This window comes from Eutrigla gurnardus, assembly GCF_963514095.1.
Source record: "Eutrigla gurnardus genome assembly, chromosome: 18".
Classification (NCBI taxonomy): Eukaryota; Metazoa; Chordata; class Actinopteri; order Perciformes; family Triglidae; genus Eutrigla; species Eutrigla gurnardus.
The window spans coordinates 21,379,743-21,402,583 of NC_139929.1; the positions used below are offsets into that span (position 1 = coordinate 21,379,743).

Genomic DNA, 22,841 nt, shown 5'->3' on the forward strand with positions numbered 1-22,841 from the left:
GGTTGCTTGCTTGCTTTCTTGGTTCATTGGTTGGTCTGTTGGTTGTTTGGTTGCTTTCTTCCTTAGTCTGTTGTTTAGTTGCCTGGTCTGTTGGTTGTTTGGTTGCTTTCTTCCTTAGTCTGTTGTTTAGTTGCCTGGTCTGATGGTTGCTTGCTTGCTTTCTTGGTTCATTGGTTGGTCTGTTGGTTGTTTGGTTGGTTGCTTGGTTGCACTGCCACAGACTCATTTTGATGAATGGATTTGATTTCAGAGTGAGCTGATTGATCAGTAGCCATTAAACTGCAGCCATGTAGATCAAGTTACCACAGTAATGTAATCAGGATAAAAGCATGCTGCAGTCAGCACGTGTGTGCACATATCGACACTAGACATACACCTTAATACGTAGTCATGCAGAAATGCATAACCACATGCTAGGACAACGCAGACACACAGTAGGCGTGATCCATCACAGATGACAAACACGAGCAGAGGACACTGACATGGGTCATCGTGAGAGCGTGTTACGTGCATCAGGGCACCGAACCAACAACTCTGGCAAAAAAACAAAACAAAAACAAATCTTCCTCCGTCTATCTCTGCTGCTGACAGAGGACAATAATTTGCGGAGTGCCTCGCCCTGCTGTTTGGCACTCGGCGTGTCAGCATGTCTGCATTTGTCCAAATGCAAACAGCGTGCCACAGTCGATCACTGGCAACACCACCCACGGGCCGTCCTGCAGCTCGCTGTCACTGACGAGCACCCACACACAGTCTGACTGTCTGACCCAAGTGTCTGGGCAACCAAAGCAGGCCCCAGAGCTGAGTCAGCCCCGGTTAACTGTCACTTCCTGTTATCTGCTTATTCACTCAGCTGTTTATTGGATCCATCTATCTGCTTACTTCCATTCCTACAAACCTTTCTTCTTTGTTGCTTCTCAGCAAACTCACCAACGATGCAAAACAATAATTAAAATATCATGTCTACTCTCACACTACAAAAGTCAAACACATAACCACTGGTAGCTCCTGATCGTCCAGAAAAGTACAGTTTGGTTACAGATGTATATCAATGCTCTTTTGAGGCCATTTCTGTTGTAATACAGGAAGTGTGTCTGTGACAGTCTGTAAAACTGATGTTTGACTAGTTTAGTCATCTCTTTTTCACTCTATTCTGCTATCCAGATATCCAGTGACCCCTTTTACGGTATTATATTACGGTATTTACATACGGACTGCAGCTGTTCATTCTGCTAGCGTGAGACGGGAAACAGAGAGGAAGATGGCTGCAGGAACTCCTGAATAGAATCTAGGGGTGGGAAAAAAAATCGATATTGCAATATATTGTTGTGCTCTCTGTCGCAATATATAAATCGATACACTGACGGCAAATATCGATATTTTGGGTCTACGGGTTTTTTTAGACTCCCGTGGGTGCGTCTGAAGGTGCGTGTCCACAGGGGGCACGAGCATTCGCGAGCGTTACCGAGGCAGCGAGTCGAGCCCGGCGCCTCTGATTAGCATAAAGTAGATTCGACTTCAACTTTAGGCAAATGAGGAGCAGCCAACTCGCGCGCCGTCTCTCGACATTCGCCGCGATGCTACCAGAATGCATTGCACAGCTTTTCACATAGACAATGAATGGGGCGCGGGGAAACACCGCTGCCTGTCCCTGTCCACAGGCAGCGGTGTTTCCCCGCGTCCGCCGAAAATCGCGAGCGATCCGCGCACCCCCCCGTTCAGACCAGACGCGTATTTCTCCGCGGCGGTCGACAAGCGCTTCTGCTCAGCTGTTGTTCATTCAGAGCTATTTTTTCCATTAAACCCCATAAAATTAATACGCCATGTTTCTGTAACCAAGAAGTTTGTACACTTCTCGTAGAGAGCGAGAGAGAGGGAGAGAGAGGGACACACACACAGACAGAGAGTGTGTATGGTAGTAGACAGTAGTAGTGCAGATATACCGTTGAAATACACATTTTTTTTATCTTCTCTTCACATTTATTAAATGTATTGTCTCTTCCTGTTTCTAACAGTGCGAGTTTAGATACACAAATATGATCGCGTTTGTCAATCGCAGTATTTTATTTTGAAAATTGCTTTTATTTTGAAAATTGACCGGATTGTCTCGTGTTTCTCTGTGTGATTTCCTGCCAGAACTGACGCGTTCACTCGCGGCACGCGCAAAAAATAGAGCAGACGCCGAAACGATCGCTTCACGGCGCGGGAGGGCCGCGCGTATTCGCGGCGCTCCGCGTCCAGTGTGAACGACACCATAGCTTAAAGGTACAGACACACCAACTCCGGCAACGGACGTCAAATCAACGGATCCCATTCATTGTCTATGTAGAGCAGGAGCTCCGCATGATGGATACGGCACGTCGAGTTGGCGGCCCAGTCGCCGTATGTGAATTTGCATAAAGTTCGATAGATTGAACTTTATGCAAATTACGTCCGACCAACGCAATGCTGCCGGCTCCAGAAACTTCGTTCAAACTATCAAACTAGGCAGTGTTGATCAAATATGAATCCATATTCTGTAACTGCACTACACATTTCCCGCCTCAAATGTTTTCAGAAACATGCTTTAGCGTGTAGTTTAACTGTAAAATGAGATCGTTTGTGGCCCGGCCGCCATGTTGGAAACGGCAGAGCGAAACTCAAGTCCCGTCCAACTTGAACACAGAACCGCCCACTCGCCGGTGCGTTCGACCGTCCGTTGCGTCCATATCCGTCGCTGCCGGAGTTGGTGTGTCTGTACCTTTACGCGATTGTATTCGCGTCTAGCGCGTCCGGTGTGAACGCCGCATAAGCGTGGCCGTGTGCTGGCCGGTGCTGTTGTGAGCTTCAAGCGCTTTTCACGCAGCATTGAGGGCATGAGGACCCACTTTTCGGCCGGGCTCGATTGCCTATTTACGGGCAGGATTCCGGGCGGTGCGTGTTTACCGTCCGCCGGAGGGTCCGCATGTGTGGATCCGCGGAGCCGTGTGCTGCCCGGTGTTGCTGTGAGCTCCAAGCGATTTTCACCCAGCTCGTGAACATAACTCTGCACATAATTGGTTGCATACTGAAATGTGCCCAATATTTCATTTAATTCTGATGTTATTCTTATCTTGTTTAGCTATTGTTGAACTAAAACGGGCCCAAGTTTACATAAAACAAGTTGCTACTGACTTTTCAGTATCAGAAAACACTGTCCTGGTTTACATAAGACATGTTATTAATGTTCATGCACTTTAATGTGTCCAGCTGGACAGTGTTTATTCATTTGTACATTGTACGAAGTTTTGGAATTCATTTTTTATGCATATTTTTTCTTTTTCAGTCACATATCGTGATATATCGTTGATGAAATTTCTTGCAATATATCGAATATTGCAGATATCGTGTATTGTGATATTATCGTTATCGTGGGCCAAATATCGTCACAGTATCGAATCGTGAGTTACCCGTATCGTACCACCCCTAATAGAATCAATCCGAAAACACATGAATGATGAGCATCATGAACACCTCTGCATCAATGTGTTCAAAACTGATGCATTCAAGTTTGTTGGTTAGTTTTTGATCTAAACACAATGGCGTCAATCTGGGAGACCCAACCAAACTATGAGCCAGCATGTAGGGGGAGCTAACATTCAAATACAGCTGGTTATTGAGGCTAACATGCACCTCCTTTTGTGTACACAACTTAATTAGCAAGTACTAAGTTGTATTGAAACTTATCCAGGTGAATCAGAAGTGCATTTGATTCTTTTGGAGCCCAGATATAGAAACAGATGATTATTTGTGTGGTTTTGCTCACAGCCATTCACTGTCGTGTCACTAGTCTAGTACCTGGTACACTACTACAACCCACACAGCCTGGATTGCCAGCCTGCAATGGCTCTAAATACAGAGATGTTTAAGCCGGCTGCTAGCAGCTAACGGTGCTACTATGGCAACAGAGCTCACAGTTTTCAGTTCGGGGGAACCACAGGCTGGGCGCTAGGCTTCTCCGCCAAGCCGTCATGCCACCATGGGTTGGGGGTGGCATTATCTGTGGTAACCGCTGTAAAAGCACTGCAGTGGTGATCAGCTGGTCAGCGGGACACACACGAAAAAATAATGCATCAGTGTCCCTTTAAGGGTACTGGTATTTGTACGGACATGGTTGTTTTTTAAACCATAGCCCGCCCTAACACCCCGTCTGCTCAGCTACCACTACAGACAGAATCTCATTCTACTTTATCAGCCTCTTAATAATACAGCAATCCTATTGTAAAATATGCCACATTAATGCAATACATCACTGTACAAAAGTCTATTAGTTAACAGGCCTCGGACAGGAGCATGGGGACGGGTCCACATCATACATGTGGACCCTCAGGTGGGACATGTGGACAGGAAGTGCTCAGAGCAGAGACAGCTCCTCTGCCTGGCTGCAGGCTGCTATCGTCCCATTGGCTGAACCACAGCACATCCAAACTGGCAGCCAGTGTCATGTCAGTCATTTATGTAGGAGCAGCTGTAGATCATGTCACACACTGTAACAGATTGTTGAACAGCATCGCGGTGAATATAATGTTGTTCAGGACAGAAGGTTAACTCAGGTTTGAGTTACACAGGAGATGCAGTTTCTTTAACATTGAAGTTTACTTTTAATCTATTTATGAAAAACATGCGTGGTGAGACTTGTCGGACAAGACCGGTCGCTGACTTCTTTACCGTCCGTCTACCACAGTTCCTCTTCCTAACTTTTTCCCATCACTTCCTCTATTTCTCTTCTTCTATTTTGCAAATCCAATCAACAGCTGATTATATGAATACAAAGTGTGCTTCTCTCCATCAGTCAATTTCTAACAACACTGAATCGGCATCATAAAGCATAGTCAGCATCCTCGCTCTCTCCTTTCACTGTCTGCACAGTCATCATGAATAACATCTAGATTACCCACACTCCACTGGGCTTCCTCATTTCAGTCTCACCTGCCCTGGTGTCATCGTTGTCCAGCAGGGGCACGTAGTCTGTCTTTCCCACCGTCTCCCCGACCTTATCTTCGAAGGTCTCTGCCTCCAGCTGAGCCATGAAGTCCCTCTCCACCAGGCTCTCCGGGCCCGGCTGGGGAACGCTGTCCGTCAGCGCGTCGCTCAGACTCAGGTCTAACTCCGCCATGGCTGCACACGAGGACAGACAAAAGAACAAACAAGAAGAGGAAACATGCAATCAGGGTTTTATTAATCTCATACCTCATTTAATGGATCATGACATAACATGTGTGGAAGAATCTGCAGAATTGAAATTGTTTTCATGGATGTGGGTTATTGAGCCATGACAAAGGACTGGAACAGACGAGGTAGAACCCAGAAATGAATGACAGAACACTTTAAAATCACGTGGAAACCTTTAACACTAATCCAAACTGTATGCTCAATTATAGTCATAAAAATGCTCAAGAAACAATAGCAATACAGATCTTTACAAAGCTCACTTTGAAATAACAACCTAAAACACTGTTTTGAAAATAAAATAACAAAATAATTAAAGCATATTGCATCATAATGCACAGGAAGTGTTGCATCTGACCAGTAGGGTAAACAAAATGACTAAATATATTTGCTTTTGATTTGTGCCCAGAGGTATCATCAAATTAACCTCAGTAACAAGACGGAATAGTCCAAAGATAACGCCTTTTCTGTGACCTCTGGGGAAAAGGTCACGGGGTTAAGGGAAGTTGGAAGGACACTGAAAAGGATTTAGGAAAAGTCGACCGCGGTGCTCAGAGAATCCGACCGGACGTTCACTATCTACGTCATGATAATGCTGATGATGATTGACAGCTGATGATCCGGTGACTGACGTGCGTCTGCGCTGGAGAAACTACAATAATGGATAATACAATAACGCATCGTCCACTTCTCCACATGTTGGTTTTATCAACAGCTGGTTCACTGACCGGCTTCAGGTCCAGCAGCTCCTCCTACCTGTTTGACCGTTTGCTGTATTTACATTTCATTTGTGCTTTTAGTTTTGTTTAGTTTCATGATTGAAATAAATAAAAGTATCATTAAATTATTATCACTGTCCACACACATTTATCAACACACTTCCAATTACTATATGTCTGCATGAAAGTAATTATTAAATATGTAAATGCACATATCATTTGTTTTCATGAACGGCCGAGGTGTGCGGCCCTTTAAATGTTGCTCTCGCAAAGAATTGTGGGTCGGCGTAATCTCCTTTCCTTTCGCATAGGAAGGTCCGTTGCATCCTATGCTAAAGGAGCTCTGAAAGGAAGCATTGGAGCTCCTTTCCTTTGCATTTAGAGAATTCGAACGCCTCTTATCATGGCGGCCACTTGTTTACTTCCTCAGAGAAAGACTATTCGACTGCAACCCAGAACCTGGATCCAAACAGGGAATTGCCTCTGAGTAACACACCGAATGCCTGACCTCTGACCTCTCTGCTGGGCATTTAGACAAAAAAAAGCTTTATTTGAATCAGTGACTACAACCTATCTGATGCCACTTTCTACCACAAGGAGGCACAGCTCCATCTGGGATCATGCTGCATGAAATAAATGCAGGACTTGGTACAAGACAGAAGCACAATCTGTACCTAAACAGGGACTCAGACATACAGATCCAAGCGGTCATCGGCTCATCAGGGAGCTCAGCTGACCAATGGCCAGCAGGGGAATTTCATGAGTCATGGTGTGTCATCTTCCAACTATAATTCCAGATTATCTTCAGTGCCAGCAGCAGCCAGCCTCCCTCGGCTCACTGTGTTTATCTGTCTCGTCTCCGATTCTCCTTTTATCGCCAACATCGCAGCCCCATAAAGAGCGTGTCAGCCCTCCCTGTTGAACTTCTTCTCCTTTCATTGTTGAAACAGCAGGGCAGGATTCAAGGCAAGGCTCGAGAACTCGCTGCAGATCAATCCTGAGACCTTCCATCTATCCCGGTTTGCTTCCTACCTGGCTGCCCGGCCCACCACGCTCATATCAGCACATTAATGCACCCTTCTTTATCCTAAACACATCCCACGCAGCACACACACCACCACATTACACACACGTTCATAAGGAAACAAACACTTCAACTCCATATCAGAGGAGCTGTCTTCAATGTTGTTCTCTGAGATGAGTCAGCTTCCTCAGCTCAGATTCAAAGATTACTCCACAGCCCCATCTGCTGGAGAATCTACTCATTACCACAAGAGAACAGGTACAGATACACACAGTTATATGTGTGTTACATCCCACCACAGCCCTCCTTCCCTCATCCACCTGTACATTTGTTTGCTCCTTTTGTTTGTGAATAAACCCTCATCATTTTGTCCACTTCATTTGTGTTGTTCTCATCATTGGTTGCTGAGTTACGGTTTCCACCAGGAGACGTAACAATGTGTACATATGATCAATGGCTGTCTTTAAAGCAACACTTAAGAGTTTTTAGTGCCTTAAAATAATGTTTCTTAAATAGTTTCAGTGGTTCATCACCTCAAAACCGGGTGAACGGCACTTCAGCATTCGCTCTGCAGCCCTCTATTGGCTGTAACTGCACTATGTAACTTTGCCTCGTCGGGTAGCGGTTTTGTAGTTCTAATGAGACTACGAATTTGACCTGCTTTACGGCAAGCGTTACAAAAGCCGGTAGGTGAAGGCTCTGTGTGATCAGTGGGAGAACACCCGGCAGGTGCGTGGAAGATACCTTGCAGCTAGGTAGTTTTTAAATTGGTGTCATGGCAGAGCCTGCAAAGAAAAGGAGGAGTATAATGTCCGATGAGGCGAAGAAAAGAAAACGGGAGCATGACAAAGAAAGCTTGTACGAGAGTGAATATCGGACCGGCTCACACTTGTTGGCGAGAGCTGAAGGAGGCTACAAAATGCAAGACGGATGGTGACTTGGCTTTGTTGCTGCTGGACTTGTACTAGGGTTGCACGGTATACCGGTACTAATTTGGTACCGGGGTACTGAGGCATTTAAAACGGTACTATATTGCATTTGGACAGGACCGGTACTTGCAGCGCCGCCGGCAGCGCCGCCGGCAGCGCCGGCAACAGCGCGGCGAACTCGCCACGTGATGTCACCGCGTTGTAACTACAGCTGAGAGGACGAGGAGCGAGCCGCAGCTTTGGGAGATAAAAAGAAAAAGCAAGCAAGCCGGAGGAAACAGCTAGCAAGTTAGCGAGCAGCGTGGACTGGAGCAACAAACTTAGCGGGAGGAAAGCTTGGAGAGAGAGCGAGAGCGCAAGAGAGCGCGAGAGAGAGAGTGCGAGAGAGAGAGCGCGAGCGAGCGAAGCACGGAGAGGAGAATGGCTGCTGCAACCGTCACCACGCCGCAACTTGTGGACAAACCAGCGCCGCGAAGTGCGATATGCCGTACTTTAGCTAAAAACAAATGCGCAAGGCGAGGCAGTTAACGCCGATGCGCCACAATGTAAACGGTGTTTAAAAACATGCATGGCTAACGGCGGAAACACCTCCGGCTTAGCCAAACACTTAAAGGACAAGCACCCAGACCTGCACACTGAGCTCAGGGAACGACAGGTCATTTACTCAGGAAGAAAAGCCACAGTGCTAAAAGCAAGCGCCACCCCCCTTCACTCTTAACAAAAGTAGCTCTGGAAGAAGAAAAATAGAGCTGGTTTATTTATATTATTATATTTTATATTATATTATTGTATTTATATTTTTACATTTTTAAAATTGTGTGCATTAGAAAAGCTTGTTTTTGTGGTATTTTATTTTATTTACTGATTAATATGTTATTGTTCTAAGATTTTCTATTAAAATAAAGTCAGTAATGACATTTTTCGAAAAGTACCGAAACACATGTTGGTACCGGTACCGGTACCAAAATGTTGGTATCGTGACAACACTAACTTATAAATAATACCGGTAATAATTTTGTTCCCAACAGTGTGCATCTGTGTACAATACATTGTCGATTATTTTATTGGCTCATGTTAGTTAAGGCGTTAGCTATTGTGCTAATATATATGCAACTATCGCTATGGCTCATGTTAGCTAATCTTAGCTAAGGCGTTAGCTACTCTACCTTGTCACTGGACATCGTTCAAATCGTTCATCGTTTCCAGAGCCGGTTCTGCATACAAACAAATAACATGCGTGCGACGGTAGGCTGCGGTAGGCTAAATTATTTACGACGGCAGTAATGGACAATTCCGCTTCCAACCTGTAGGGGGACTGAAGAGGAAAACTTCTTAAGTGTTGCTTTAATCAGTGAGTGTTACAGCATACAATAATACCTGATGGAAGGCCCTTCTCTGTGTCAACATGACAACAGCCCAATGCACAGAGAAACATGAGGAGCAGAGAAACATGAGGAGGGGAAACATGAGGAGCAGAGAAACATGAGGAGGGGAAACATGATGAGCAGAAACATGAGGAGCAGAGAAACATGAGGAGGGGAAACATGAGGAGCAGAGAAACATGAGGAGGGGAAACATGAGGAGCAGAGAAACATGAGGAGGGGAAACATGAGGAGCAGAGAAACATGAGGAGGGGAAACATGAGGAGCAGAGAAACATGAGGAGGGGAAACATGAGGAGCAGAAACATGAGGAGCAGAGAAACATGAGGAGCAGAGAAACATGAGGGGAAACATGAGGAGCAGAGAAACATGAGGAGGGGAAACATGAGGAGCAGAGAAACATGAGGAGCAGAAACATGAGGAGCATGGAAACATGAGGCATGTGGCTAATGTCTGCGCTCTGAGTGCTCTTCTAGTTAAATATTCAAATCATGTCAATAAACAGTCACTGTTGTTCGCAGACAGTCATCCAGTTAGTAAGTTCAACAGTCAGCAAGTCAAAATAAACACCATAACAAAGACTCATAAACTCTGTAGTGAACAATAGGTGGTTTCTGAGGCGGGAATATAAATACACTTCACAAGGGCGTGCTCGTTATGCGTCCGACAGCCAGTGTATCAGCAGCCTGAATGAGCCCCACTGCTGAGACCAGGGTGTGTCTGCTGCCTACTGCCTCCACCACAAAGCCATGCTGGTCAGAGGCACAGCCGCTTTCCATATTTAACCCCACATCTGCGTCTGTGTATTAGGTACACAGTGTGCCATCTGTGCCAACTGCAGAGTTCCCCGGGTGAGCCATGCCACCCAGTAACCAGCTGATATGGTATAAACACAGGATCACGTGACCCTGAAGCAGCTTGGTTGTTCCCTCAGCTTGTTTCCACAGTGGACCCCACATGGCCACAGGAGCAGGACCTCCTCATGAGCCCGGGTCCTCCACTGGGAAACTCAGGAAGTCAAAGTAGTTTATTGTGTGTTTTTACCCCGGCGAGGTGCCGTAGTGGGAGTTGAGCTCCTGTTTCCTACCTCCTGCAAGTGTGGTGTGGCCACTCGGAAATAATCTGGACTCAACAAAGGAAGGAAATCCATGGAAGAGGCCGTTTCTATTGTGTTGTGTGTTTGGGTGTGTGCCCGTTATGTGTGGATTAGTTGTGTATTTGTGGGGGTCGTGACCTTTCAGGAACAGAAAAAGACGATACCTCAGACTTTTTTGCCAATAGTGGGGGTGGGGCGGCATAGACATGTGACTGTTGTCACTCTAAATGCATTGAATCCAGAATGAGACCGTTTTGGGTGCACATGCGACCAAAAATATAGCAATTTGCATAATGTGTTAAGAAAGTAAAAGTATAATATGTGTTATTGTGGTGCCAAAAAGCACAGTGAAACATTTTGGGTGCACCTAAATAATGTGCTGGTGCAGCTAAATGAAAAAGTTTGGCCCACCAGTTAATCTGGACCCTGAACTGGACCATGATTTGTTGTACCGAAGACTTGAAACGAGAGATTAAGACCATAAACGCATGTTTACAATGTTTACTGAGATAATACATCAAGAGAGAAGTAGTTTGTTTGAATTGATCTTTATTTATTATCACTGGAGGAATCTCTCTTATCTCCTGTAAACATCTGTCATCTGTCAACATAATTAACACCAATGTTAACACTAAAAATTGGTTCATACCAACCTGAACCTTTCGACACAAAAAATAAGTTATTCTTTTGCTGAAAAATCACAAATGAAAGTTTAAAATGCCGATCTTTATCCATCTACTATTATTATCTATTATCTACGATTACGTCTTTGTCTGTCTGAACATGTGTCACTAAAGGTGTGGAGGGTGGGAACGGGATTGAACTTCTGAGAGATGTGAGCATTTACCAGGCAGTGAAAGAGACGGATGGAGAGAAATGTGATGTGTGTGTGTGTGTGTGTGTGTGTGGGGGGGGGGGGGGGGTTCCATAAGCTTCACATTGGCAGGACACCAGCACAGCTCCTATAGCGGTTGTCAGGGTGATGCATGATGTAACACAGAAAACTAATCCCAAAAATCACTGCAGTTCCTCCTCCTGTGTCCCCTTCATATATGAGTGCACAATGAGGATCCTCCCTGAAAAAGCCGTTCCTGCTGCTAAGACCTGCATGACCTGGACCTGAACTCAACTTACTTTAACATTAACAAAAACGATAAGACATTGACAAAAACGATAAGATCTTTATTCATAAATCATTCACAGCCAAATCTATGAAACCATGTCTTCGAACTTGATTCAAACAGGCTAATGAGGATGGAAGGGGTCAACCTGCGGCTACATATTTGCTGCTTTGACTCCTGCACACGCTGCTGCCTGTAGCTGCAGGTTTGAAACCGGATACAGGCCAGCTGCCGGGATATCTAGTGTGCTCTAAACCATGCCTCCGAGCAAGGCACTGCATTCACGACTGCTCCCGGCAACTATAATTATCTCAGAAATGTGAAATGACAAATGCTGCCTCCCTGGTGTCACACGGCTAAAAAAGTGAGAGAAAGGGGAGAGTGTGTGAGATCACTTCCCTGAAGCCATGTTGTTCTGCTGCCGGGAGGCTGAGTCTACACAGATATTACTGCCTGCAGCCGCAACAGGTCTGTTACGTTGGGAAGTGCAGTGGTGTGTTTACTGTCAGAGGACTGTAGCCGTGTGAGTTTTTACATCTGTTTAAGCAGATTTTGAAACATCACAGGAGAAAAGCTGAATGAAACGGTTTGCCTGAGGTCGATTTTGCCTTCTCTAAAAAAACAATCAAACGGATTTTCTGAATGTTGTTTTTCCCATAATGTGTAAATTCTTGTTTATGTGAAACATGTTGGAGCTGCCATTAAAGTGATGGTTCGGAGTAAAATGCACCCTTGGTCATTTCCACCATGACATCCAGCCAAACACCCCCTCGGAAGCATTTTTAGCGATGGTCAGCATTGGTCAAGATAGGGCGATCAGCTGAATGGCTTAGTACTAGCGCTATAGTACATCTTGTATATCTCATAAATTACCCCACTAATAATGCATGGAATGTTACCAAACTTCTGCAGTAGTACACATAGGGTCTGTACTCACAAAACGAGGCATTTGAAAGTTTGTAAGTACATCAGGAGTTTATTTAAAAGAACACTTGCCTGATAGCTTCTATCCTCTGTTGCTATGCTACCGCAGAAGCTATCGGGCAAGTGTTCTTTTAAATAAACTCCTGATGTACTTACAAACTTTAAAATGCCTCGTTTTGTGAGTACAGACCCTATGTGTACTACTGCAGAAGTTTGGTAACATTCCATGCATTATTAGTGGGGTAATTTATGAGATATACAAGATGTACTATAGCGCTAGTACTAAGCCATTCAGCTGATCGCCCTATCTTCACCAATGCTGACCATCGCTAAAAATGCTTCTGAGGGGGTATTTGGCCGGATGTCATGGTGGAAATGACCTAGGGTGCATTTTACTCCGAACCATCACTTTAAAGAACAATGAAAACAGGTTTCTAAAGAGTCCCCCTGTTCACACCCTCCACTTCCTGCTGGACTACAGTCAACGCCAACGACCAAACTACGCCGCACACCACTTTACATGTATTTCTTGCAGAATTTTAATAGTTTACTTAAAGCTTACTTGAAAAGTGTTGTAAAAACAACTGCAGGGCAGTTTGGAATCTCTCACGTGACGAATCACACGATAACATCACGCTCATAACGATGAACTGGAAACATCGTACGGTATCATGGGGATATTACCCATAATCCAGAGCAAAAACTACACAACCCAAGTCATGACACCTGCCTGCTTTAGTCTGCAGATATTTCTAGTAGCTGTTCATAAGACACAAAAATATATTTAAATACCTATTTATTATTTTTCTATACAGGTTGACCTTAAGATTCATGATCACCTCATTTAGGATTATTTGATTGTTTTTCAATAAAAAGGATGTTTTAGTGTGATTTTAAGAGTTTTACGTTGATTATCGGGATAATACGGTGATTCAAAATGATTTTGTCTGGGATAATCATGACATCTTCACATCGTCCCATGCCTGTACACCACGTAGTATGTTGTTGATGTCTTGAAAGCACAGGTGAGGAGAAGATGAATTCCTTTGTTTTTTGAAACCGGGCAGAATCAGGAGATCTGCACCATCTTCCATATTGTTGCTGCTCACGATGACATATTACAGAAAGCTATAGAAAACCAAATGTACTGGCTCAGCTGGTATTAGGAGCATAGTGTGTAATATGTGTTAGACAGTCTCAACATGGTCTGGAAAAGCAACGTGTTCAGTGGCCTGAAGCCACCGTGTGGAGAGCTCACCACTGATGTCACTTTCTAACAGAGGTGGGACACTTCCTCCAAATGTAGAGCTTACTCAGTTACCCTGCTGGTGTGTGTGTGTGTGTGTGTGTGTGTTTGTGTGTGTGTGTGTGTGTGTGTGTGTGTGTTTGTGTGTGTGTGTGTGTGTGTGTGTGTGTGTGTGTGTGTGTGTGTGTGTGTGTGTGTGTGTGTGTGTGTGTGTGTGTGAAACAGAATGACAGCTGGATCAGAATGCCGCTTGAATCAGTTCTTGTTGCTACTGGGCTTCTCTTTATTACCGTCATCTCACAGCGCCTCTCACTAACCGAAGCATGAAATGTACATTTGTATTTATTTTTGTATTCTTGTATCATTAAAATGTCCAATAGCTGGTTGTGATTAATAATAATCATCACAAGATTTAGTGAACTGAACAACATCTGGATTCATTTTCCTTCTATAATAAAATGTGGAAGAGTAGACACTGTACGTGTGACTTATTTGAGTAAACAACATTATTGTGTGTGTGTGTCATTTCCTCTTTTCTCTTTTCTACAGCTACACTTCTGTTTTTTCCCTCAGCTGATATACAGAGACAGCTGACTAGGGACTTTTAGCTCTCTCTCTCTCTCTCTCTCTCTCTCACGTAGGCACGCACACACACACACACACACACACACACACACACACACACACACACACACACACACACACACACATACACACACACACGCACACACACAACCTGATGGATTCAATTACCAACTGGAGCTTTTTGTCTCCAACAGCCAGATGGAACAGCGCCCGATTCAAACCTTATTAAAAGTATCTACACTTTACTTCCTGTGTTCTGTGTTCCCGTTAAGGCTGCATTCACAGCAAATTAGAGATGCACTGATACCCATATTGGATCGGTATCAGTGACCATTATCTTCATTAATAACAATTCAGTATTTTTGTGTGGATATTTTTAATATAACTAACTGCATTGGTAGCGTGGTAACAACGGTTGTGATTGTAATGTGGTTCCAAATCTTCAGTAGCGACCTGTCAATCACAAGGAACCCCCGCCCTAAAGCATCCCCTGCTGTCTATATGACTCTTAATGGACCATCATTTACTTAACTAGAGATTGAGACCATAAACTCATGTTTATAATGTTTACTGAGTTAATACATCAAGAGAGAAGTAGGACCATTTCATAGACTTCCATGTGATCCGACTTTTTACAACCAGAGGACTCGCCCCCTGATGGCCAGCAGAGAGAATGATAGTTTAAGGCATTAAGACTTCATTTTTCAGAACCGCAGATTGCTGCCTGGGTTAAATCCACTACCCACATCCATATAAATGGGAGAACTGGCCGTTTCACCGCAACGCCTTGATTGGATTTGGTGTGTTTTAGGGCTGAACGATATATCGTTATCGTATCTATATCTAGATATGAACATTCAAGATATTTATATCGAAAAAGCAACGATATAAACAATATAGAATTCCCCCACTGGCCCAGCATGTAAAGCTCTGGCAGTCACAATAAACATCATTTTACGATTGCCCTTGAATGCACCGCTACGGCCAGCCAACCACAAACCGTATTTCATGCTTGCTGTGGATCGACAGCTGAAGCCAACCAATGACGAACCGCCCTCGTATGTCATACACAGCGTATGACATACACAGTGGGGAAATCAAAAAGAAAGAAAGGAAAGTGAGACGAGTGCGGAAGATAATGCAGCCAGTGGCGGTGCCGAATCTGATTTGGTGCCAAAACATAAATCATCCTCCATTATTTGGAGGTATTTTGGACTTAATAACGATGATGTCAACCAGAGCGGGGTGTTGTGCAGGTCGTGTTTGGCAAAAATTGCACCGAGTGTATTGCAATGCGTTCAGTAGCGTTACACCGTATGAGTCGGCGTCCACCAGACATAAAGACATTACAGACGCTATAACATACCACATTGCAAAAGACATGGTACCCGTGTACACAGTCTAAAATGTTTGATTTTTTATTTATTGATTGGTGACTTTATGTCAATGTTGATGACTGGCAGTAAGTTATCATCAATAAAACTGCCGTTTCCAAATTCTTTTGTATTATGTTATTATTCTTCTTAAAAATATTTGGTTTTCACCGAACCCGTAGTCATATCGTATCGTATCGATATCGAGATATCTGGCATGAATATCGAGATAAGAAATGTTGTCCATATTGTTCAGCCCTAGTGTGAATGCAGCCTTATGGTGACTCTAACGTTCCCAAAAGCAAATAGAGAGAGGCTACAGTTACCTCTGTGTAGACAAGCTGCTTCCTGTTTATGCCAGTTATGCCCAGTGTACGTGGATGGTCATGGGATACGCTTCTTCAAGCTAGTTAGTATGGATGGATATTATTTCTGAAACGGTGCTAAAATGCTTGTATGCTCGGAGGTCGTTTTAAAACGTACCCTTCAAGTCGTCATGGAGGTTTTTCTCTGCTTCAGTCACACTTCCTGTACACCAGGGTCACACACTAATCAATCGCACACCTGAGGGGTCTACTTCAAAGGCACGCAGTGTGTGTGTGTACTCGTAGGACATTCACACAACATGACCCTGCCTCCCCTCGTTACATGGACCGTTATCTGATACCTGTTGACACCCTGTAAATCACAACTCCACGCATGGCCACAGGGCGATCCTCCACTCTGGCATGTTGAGGTGTCATATCATAAACCTACTAACCAGACGTCCTTGTGTAAACTCTGAGGATTATTGAACCATGTAGACTAAGTGCACTGATCCGATATTAAATTCGGATATCAGCCCCGATATTGACAAAATAGCTGGATCTGGGATCTGAAAAATGAACAGATCCACGGCCAATCCATTTAATTGATGTAATTTACATCTACGTTATTTTGTCATAGTTAAGAAAGTAATGTTTGTGGAAGGAGGGTCCATCCATCCATTGTCTACCGCTTATCCTGTATTCAGGGTCGCGGGGGGGCTGGAGCCGATCCCAGCTATCATTGGGCGAAGGCAGGGTTCACCTGGACAGGTAACCAGTCTATCACAGGGCCAACATGTAGAGACAAACAACCATTCACACTCACATTCACACCTACGGGCAATTTAGAGTGATCAATGAACCTATCCCCATCCTGCATGTGTGGAAGGAGGGTATACAGTTCATTATTGATTCAACAATGGTATCGGATCGGTATTGGGTATCGACAGATACGCGAATCAGATCTCAGTATCGGGACTGAAAAAGTCGGATGGGTGCATCCCTAATAAACCCTTAGGCCTGGTCGCACCAAAGCCGATTAAATCATTGTTTCACATTGTTGTTTTTTTTCTTGACTGTGTTGTCAGTTGTTTTATCTTTACATTGCTTCATTGCTTCATTGCTTCTCTGCCGAACCTTATGAGTTTTCATCTAGCTAGCAAACAATGTGTGGTTCTGCTAAAGAGATTCATTTTTCAACGTGCAACAAATATTCTGCTTCATTTTCTAATCTGGATTTACTGATTTTAAACCTAGTTCTGATTCAATCTGATCTTAGATTAAACTAATACATGTCCCTGCAACCCAGCCTCAGACCTACAAACTCTGGAGAAGTGAAAAAGGTGACAACATGCAAAACTAAAACCCTCTTCATTCACTTCTACTACCCTGGTTGACATAAAAAAGGTGACTGTAGCCAAAAGGTGACCAGTTTGCAGGTGTGCAGCCTTATTATTAAAGCAAGCAAAATGTTCCAAATGTCAATGACATTTAAATAATATTGCTTGTGTGAGTAGAGTGAGTTCTGAGGTGTCCCACAGTCTAGCTGCCATCAAACTAATCTCACAGAGATGCTATCGCTGACATTCCTGGCGGGCCATTCAGGGAACCTCACTGAGCCACGCAATCACAGCACTTTGTCAAAACACTCCGATGCAAACATACTCATACAATCACACAACAACAAACATGTAATCTATTACTAATTAGAGCGAGTAACAACGTACACTTTCAGTGCTGGGAACACTGCTGCTCTACTACTACCACTGTGAAATCCTTAAACGGGAGTTTTTCTTGTAAGTCATCCCTCTTCTCTGTCCTAGAGCAGTGAGATCACACCTAAGCCCTCGGCACATTCACAGCTTGTGTTAACCACATTACAGAGCTGTTGAACCTGCCAGATAAACATGTGGAACTGCTTCCAATGAGTCAAACAAGGAAGCACAAAAACAAAAGCCTTCCACATTCTCATTATCGGCAGGTATCTGGTCCAATATCATGTGATGCGGTTGTAAAAGTTCCCTTTAGGACTCATTATGTTAATAATTGCAGGTGTTTTATTATGAGCTCATAATATCAGAGACATCCCTTGATGTAGTGGTTTGACTTTGTAACTTATCCCTGTTTTGACATTATTTATATGCAGTAAAGAGTCAGACATCACTGTAATTCAGCATGGAAGATGAGGTCACACCTTTAATTATGAAATGTTTCCTGATATGAAAGCATATCAGTGTCCTGACACACCCAAACACACACACACACACACACACACACACACACACACACACCCAAACACACACACACACACACACACACACACACACAGCCACACACTAGCATTCACTCAGATATAATCACTGCATATCTGACAGTACAGAACCGTACAGACACTTCTCTCATTTCATATTTTACCTTTCAGCTGACAACTGGTAATTACTAACAAAAACACTCTTAAAACAAACACACACACACACACACACTAACAGTAGTTTAAGTAAGAAGCTGCTGGTAAATTCACCATCAGGCTCTGAGACTACTAGACTATGAGTCAGGAGAGGTTGCAGACAGAGCAAGAGGCAAAGAGTGAGAAAGAACGCCCCACAGGCCTGAATAGAGGGAGTGGCAAAGGGACGCAAGTGTGTGTGTGTGTGTGTGTGTGTGTGAGAGAGAGAGAGAGAGAGAGAGAGAGAGAGAGAGAGAGAGAGAGAGAGAGGGAGAGACAGGGAGAGAGAGAGACTGTGTTGTAATTACTCTCAGGAGATGTACTGTACAGGTGCAGTTCAGTGATCCCCTATCACGTAATGTGTGTGTGTGTGTGTGTGTGTGTGTGTGTGTGTGTGTGTGTGTGTGTGTGTGTGTGTGTGTGTGTGCGTGTGTAATATGTCATTTTATGTCTCTCCACATGCAGCGGTATTAGGAGGCTGGATCCATGCATTGGCCTACCCTGGTGTTTCACCTCTTGGGCCTGGGCAGACGTCTGCTGTCAGTCAGCCTGGGGAAGGTTAGTGAGGGGCAGACTTTTAGAAAGACGGGCTCTATGTGGACTCACAAACACAACCACAAATGGCATTTATGTAGTCAGACTGCTATTCCTACTGATGCCGACCACTACTGAACTGGACAGACTGATGCCAGCGACAGGCCGGACCCAAACAAGGTGTACGTGAATCAGCAGCATGTTTGCTGGTAACGCCGTTGATCCACCCGTTCAGACTGGTCAGTCCATTTTCTGTTCACACTACAGTTCTAACGTTCATCCCTCTGCTGGTCGACGCTTTCCCCTTCAATAGCAGCTTCAGGGATCGCTGTTTCTCATTCGTTTTCTCAAAATATTTCTTTTACATTACTGTAAAAACATTTCCTTCACAAACTGTATTTATTCAAGTTTCTCACCAAAACATCCTTAAACAGGAAAACAAGACACATCATGAAAAAGTTATACTTTCACCCAACGTTATTTATTACTGACGAGGGCCGGAATATATCCTAATGTAACTCAAAGCAGTCATTAGCTGTTAGCTTTGTTATTTAGCCAATCAGGACTGAGCTCCCCACTGCTGCTGCAGCTGCTGCTGATTTCATACTAAACGATGTATCTACGATACTGTTCACAATGAGGGCGGCCAGGGAGTGTGTAACATTTAGGTAATTTATTAGCTAAAATCAATGTCTGCATTCATGAATAGGTCCTCATACTACACACACTACACATCAGTGGGGTTTCTGTTTTTGATCAAATTGTTGGAGAAGGGTTTTCCAATGTTTTTCTATCAATTTTGTTCTAACAATTTCTTACTAACAGCTACTAAAGAAAACGTGGTCATGCCCGGTCAATAGCTCAGGCCAATACTTCAGTATCAGCGCCAATATGAGAAAGACATGAGGTGGAATTTTAGTTTTTAGATGCAACACACAACTCTATAGACGTTAGAATATCCTTCAGTAGGCAGACCGATGAGTCAACCATCACATGTCGAGTCACTGACATGAAAACACAACTGTTCCAATGTTTGCACTCATTTCTTGGCCAATTCAGATTGATCTGATTTTATTTGATTTGGCATTAGCAGTTCTAATTATATAGTTTAAACTACTTAGAGCCGGTATTAGAGAGGGTATTATGACCAGTTTCATTTCTTTTGTTCTATTGCTGTGAAAACATATCCTTCAAACGACTATTTTCATTCAAGTGTCTTCATTCAACAACACATTATGATAGCTTTATAATTCAAATAAGCAGGAGTGCTAGTGAGAGATTCCGTTCTGTGGGCAGAGGTTCCTCCTCCACGGCTTATTGGACTTACAGTTGTGACAAATAGCTAACTATAAGCCTGAAGAACTTCCAACCAATGACAGGGTGTGTGGCTATAATGCGTGTAAAACGGCCGGTAAAATAAACATAACAATGAGACTAATCTCAGTCAGCTGCTAATCTCCAGTCTAGATCAGAGATCTTCAACAGGGGGTCCCGACCCTTAGGGGGATCAATTATTTGATCCCAAACTTTTTTTTCTTCCAAAAATGTAAATATGCCCATACACATACAACCTATAATGCGCCAATATAAATCTTTCTATTAATTCAATGTTATGAGGTGAAATTGTGATGTAGAAATGCCAATTAGAATTAAAATATGTTCTGTAAATATATGAATCTGTCAACAATTATTATTTTAATGGCTTAGCATTGTAAACATCATTACAATGTACTTTCATACATGGCACTACAAGCTGCACTACACACTATTATTGACCGGTTTAATAAGCAACACAATGTTATACAATATGTAGTAGGGCTCCCTCCACCGGGTCGCTATAGGCCTTGGGGGTCCTTGGCCTGAAAAACGTTGAAGACCTTCACTGGTGATGCAACACTGTGGTCTCTAATATATCGGACTGATGTTAGACACTCAGGGCTGTAAACTAACTTTTTGGCTCACCTGCCAAGGGGGCCGGTAGATGAAAGAATCTACCGGCCAAGTAAATTTTTTACCGGCCAAATAATAAATTGCCTCTTTTTGTTGCATATACATCTGTTTCAGTACTTTTCACTGAGATAACAGTATTATAGAGCAGTACATGCTTAGAAAAGAAGCCATTCCCTGTCAGTCTTCCACTTCTCACTGAACTTTCTCACTTTTGCTTTTTTCGTCGATGTTTCGCCTTCTTTGTCACCTTCCTTTCCACCTATCTCCTATGTATGGTAGTGCAGATATACCGTTGAAATACACATATTTGTTTATCTACTCTTCACATTTATTAAATGTATTTTCTCTTCCTGTTTCCCAGTGCGAGTTTAGATACACAAATATGATCGCATTTGTCAATCGAGGTATTTTATTTTGAAAATTGCTTTTATTTTGAAAATTGACCGGATTGTTTCCTGTTTCTTTGTGTGATTTACTGCCAGAATTGACGCGTTCGCTCGCGGCACGCGCAAAAAATAGAGCAGACGCCGAAACGATCGCTTCACGGCGCGGGACGGCCGCGGCTATTCGCGGCGCTCCGTGTCTGGTGTGAATCACACTCACTGCGCCAAACTTTTAAAGAGCGGTGACGCGCACGCTACGTTGCTTCGGGGGAACTATTTTCTACAGCGGTGACGTCTGGGGAGCTACTTCAGTGTGACACACAACAAATCACCGGTTTAGCTTGACGTTTGCTACCGTCATAATTTATCAGTTTACAGCTACTACAATGTTTTGTTATATCATGCATAATTTATTGCAAGAGCACGACCATCGGGCCAAACATTTACCCGCCCCAGTGGCATGTATCCCTCCAAAATTAAGTCGCATGGGGAATATTTTAGTTGCATTTGGTGAGTGGCGACCGCTAGTTTACAGACCTGTAGACACTGATAAAGACAGCAAACTAATGTGGCCATGATGTGTTGATCTAGGACTGCAGAGCAATCACAATACACACGGACACATAGAAACCTATAATTGGCCATCAGTCCTCTCCTCCAGATACACTATCACTGATGTGACTGTGTGTGTGTGTGTGTGTGTGTGTGTGTGTGTGTGTGTGTGTGTGTGTGTGTGTGTGTGTGTGCTCATACACCGGCTATGTGAATTCAACATATGCACACTGTTTGACGGAGTGCGTGTCATCATGTGTACGTTGTATAGAACCCGGGGACAGGCTGTCCAGATGCAGTGTTAGGTCTCTCCAACAGACATGGGTGCATGCATGTGTGTCTAAGAACATTATGTAATAGCATAGCTCTTATGCATGACATCCCACATATAGTACATAATGAATAGTGTGCCATATGCAGATTAATAATGCAGAGGTCTGGGAGGGCTTTCCCATGTAACTCTCAAAGCACTTCCGATGTTTGCTGTCACTGTGTGTGTGTGTGTGTGTGTGTGTGTATGAGAGAGAGAGAGAGTGAGAGAGTGTGAGAGAGAGAGAGAGAGAGAGAGAGAGAGAGTGTGTGTGTGATAGAGAGAGAGAGAGTGAGAGTGAGAGAGAGAGTGTGTGTATGAGAGAGAGAGAGAGAGAGAGAGTGAGAGAGAGAGTGTGTGTGTGTGATAGAGAGAGAGGGAGAGAGAGAGAGAGAGAGAGAGAGAGTGTGTGTGTGTGATAGAGAGAGGGAGAAAGAGAGAGAGAGAGAGAGAGAGAGAGAGAGAGAGAGAGAAGAGAGTACACAGTGCTCTGCTTTCCAAATCAGCAGTGATAAAAAATTGTTAACTAGCTGACTGCCGGTAAGAGAAGAACAAAGGAGGACTCTACTGATCCTCTGACGGGAAGAAATCAATGGCGTTGGGAGGAGTGGAGGGGTCGCCAGGGGAGAGGAGAGGGGGCGTGGCTGAGGATGCACTGACAAAGGATGAGAAACAAACCATACGTGGACAGAAACAGAATTAAGACGGATGAAGAATGCTAAAAAGCTGTAGGTAGAAAGCTCATCCATGTTCCAACGTGGATTGTAATAAGTAGA

General features: G+C 43.9%; 1 protein-coding gene across 7 annotated transcripts in view; it reads right to left on the reverse strand.

Annotated features, from left to right (window-relative positions):
• The window catches only part of LOC311028961 (uncharacterized protein), a 144,338-nt gene that overhangs the window by 95,645 nt on the left and 25,852 nt on the right, over positions 1-22,841 (reverse strand). For all 7 annotated transcript variants that reach the window (XM_084033787.1, XM_084033792.1, XM_084033790.1 and 4 more), the window contains exon 2: positions 4,948-5,136. In XM_084033787.1, coding sequence (XP_083889913.1) covers positions 4,948-5,134 — 187 coding nt within the window. In that variant the 5' untranslated portion in view covers positions 5,135-5,136. The remainder of the gene's footprint in view (positions 1-4,947; positions 5,137-22,841) is intronic.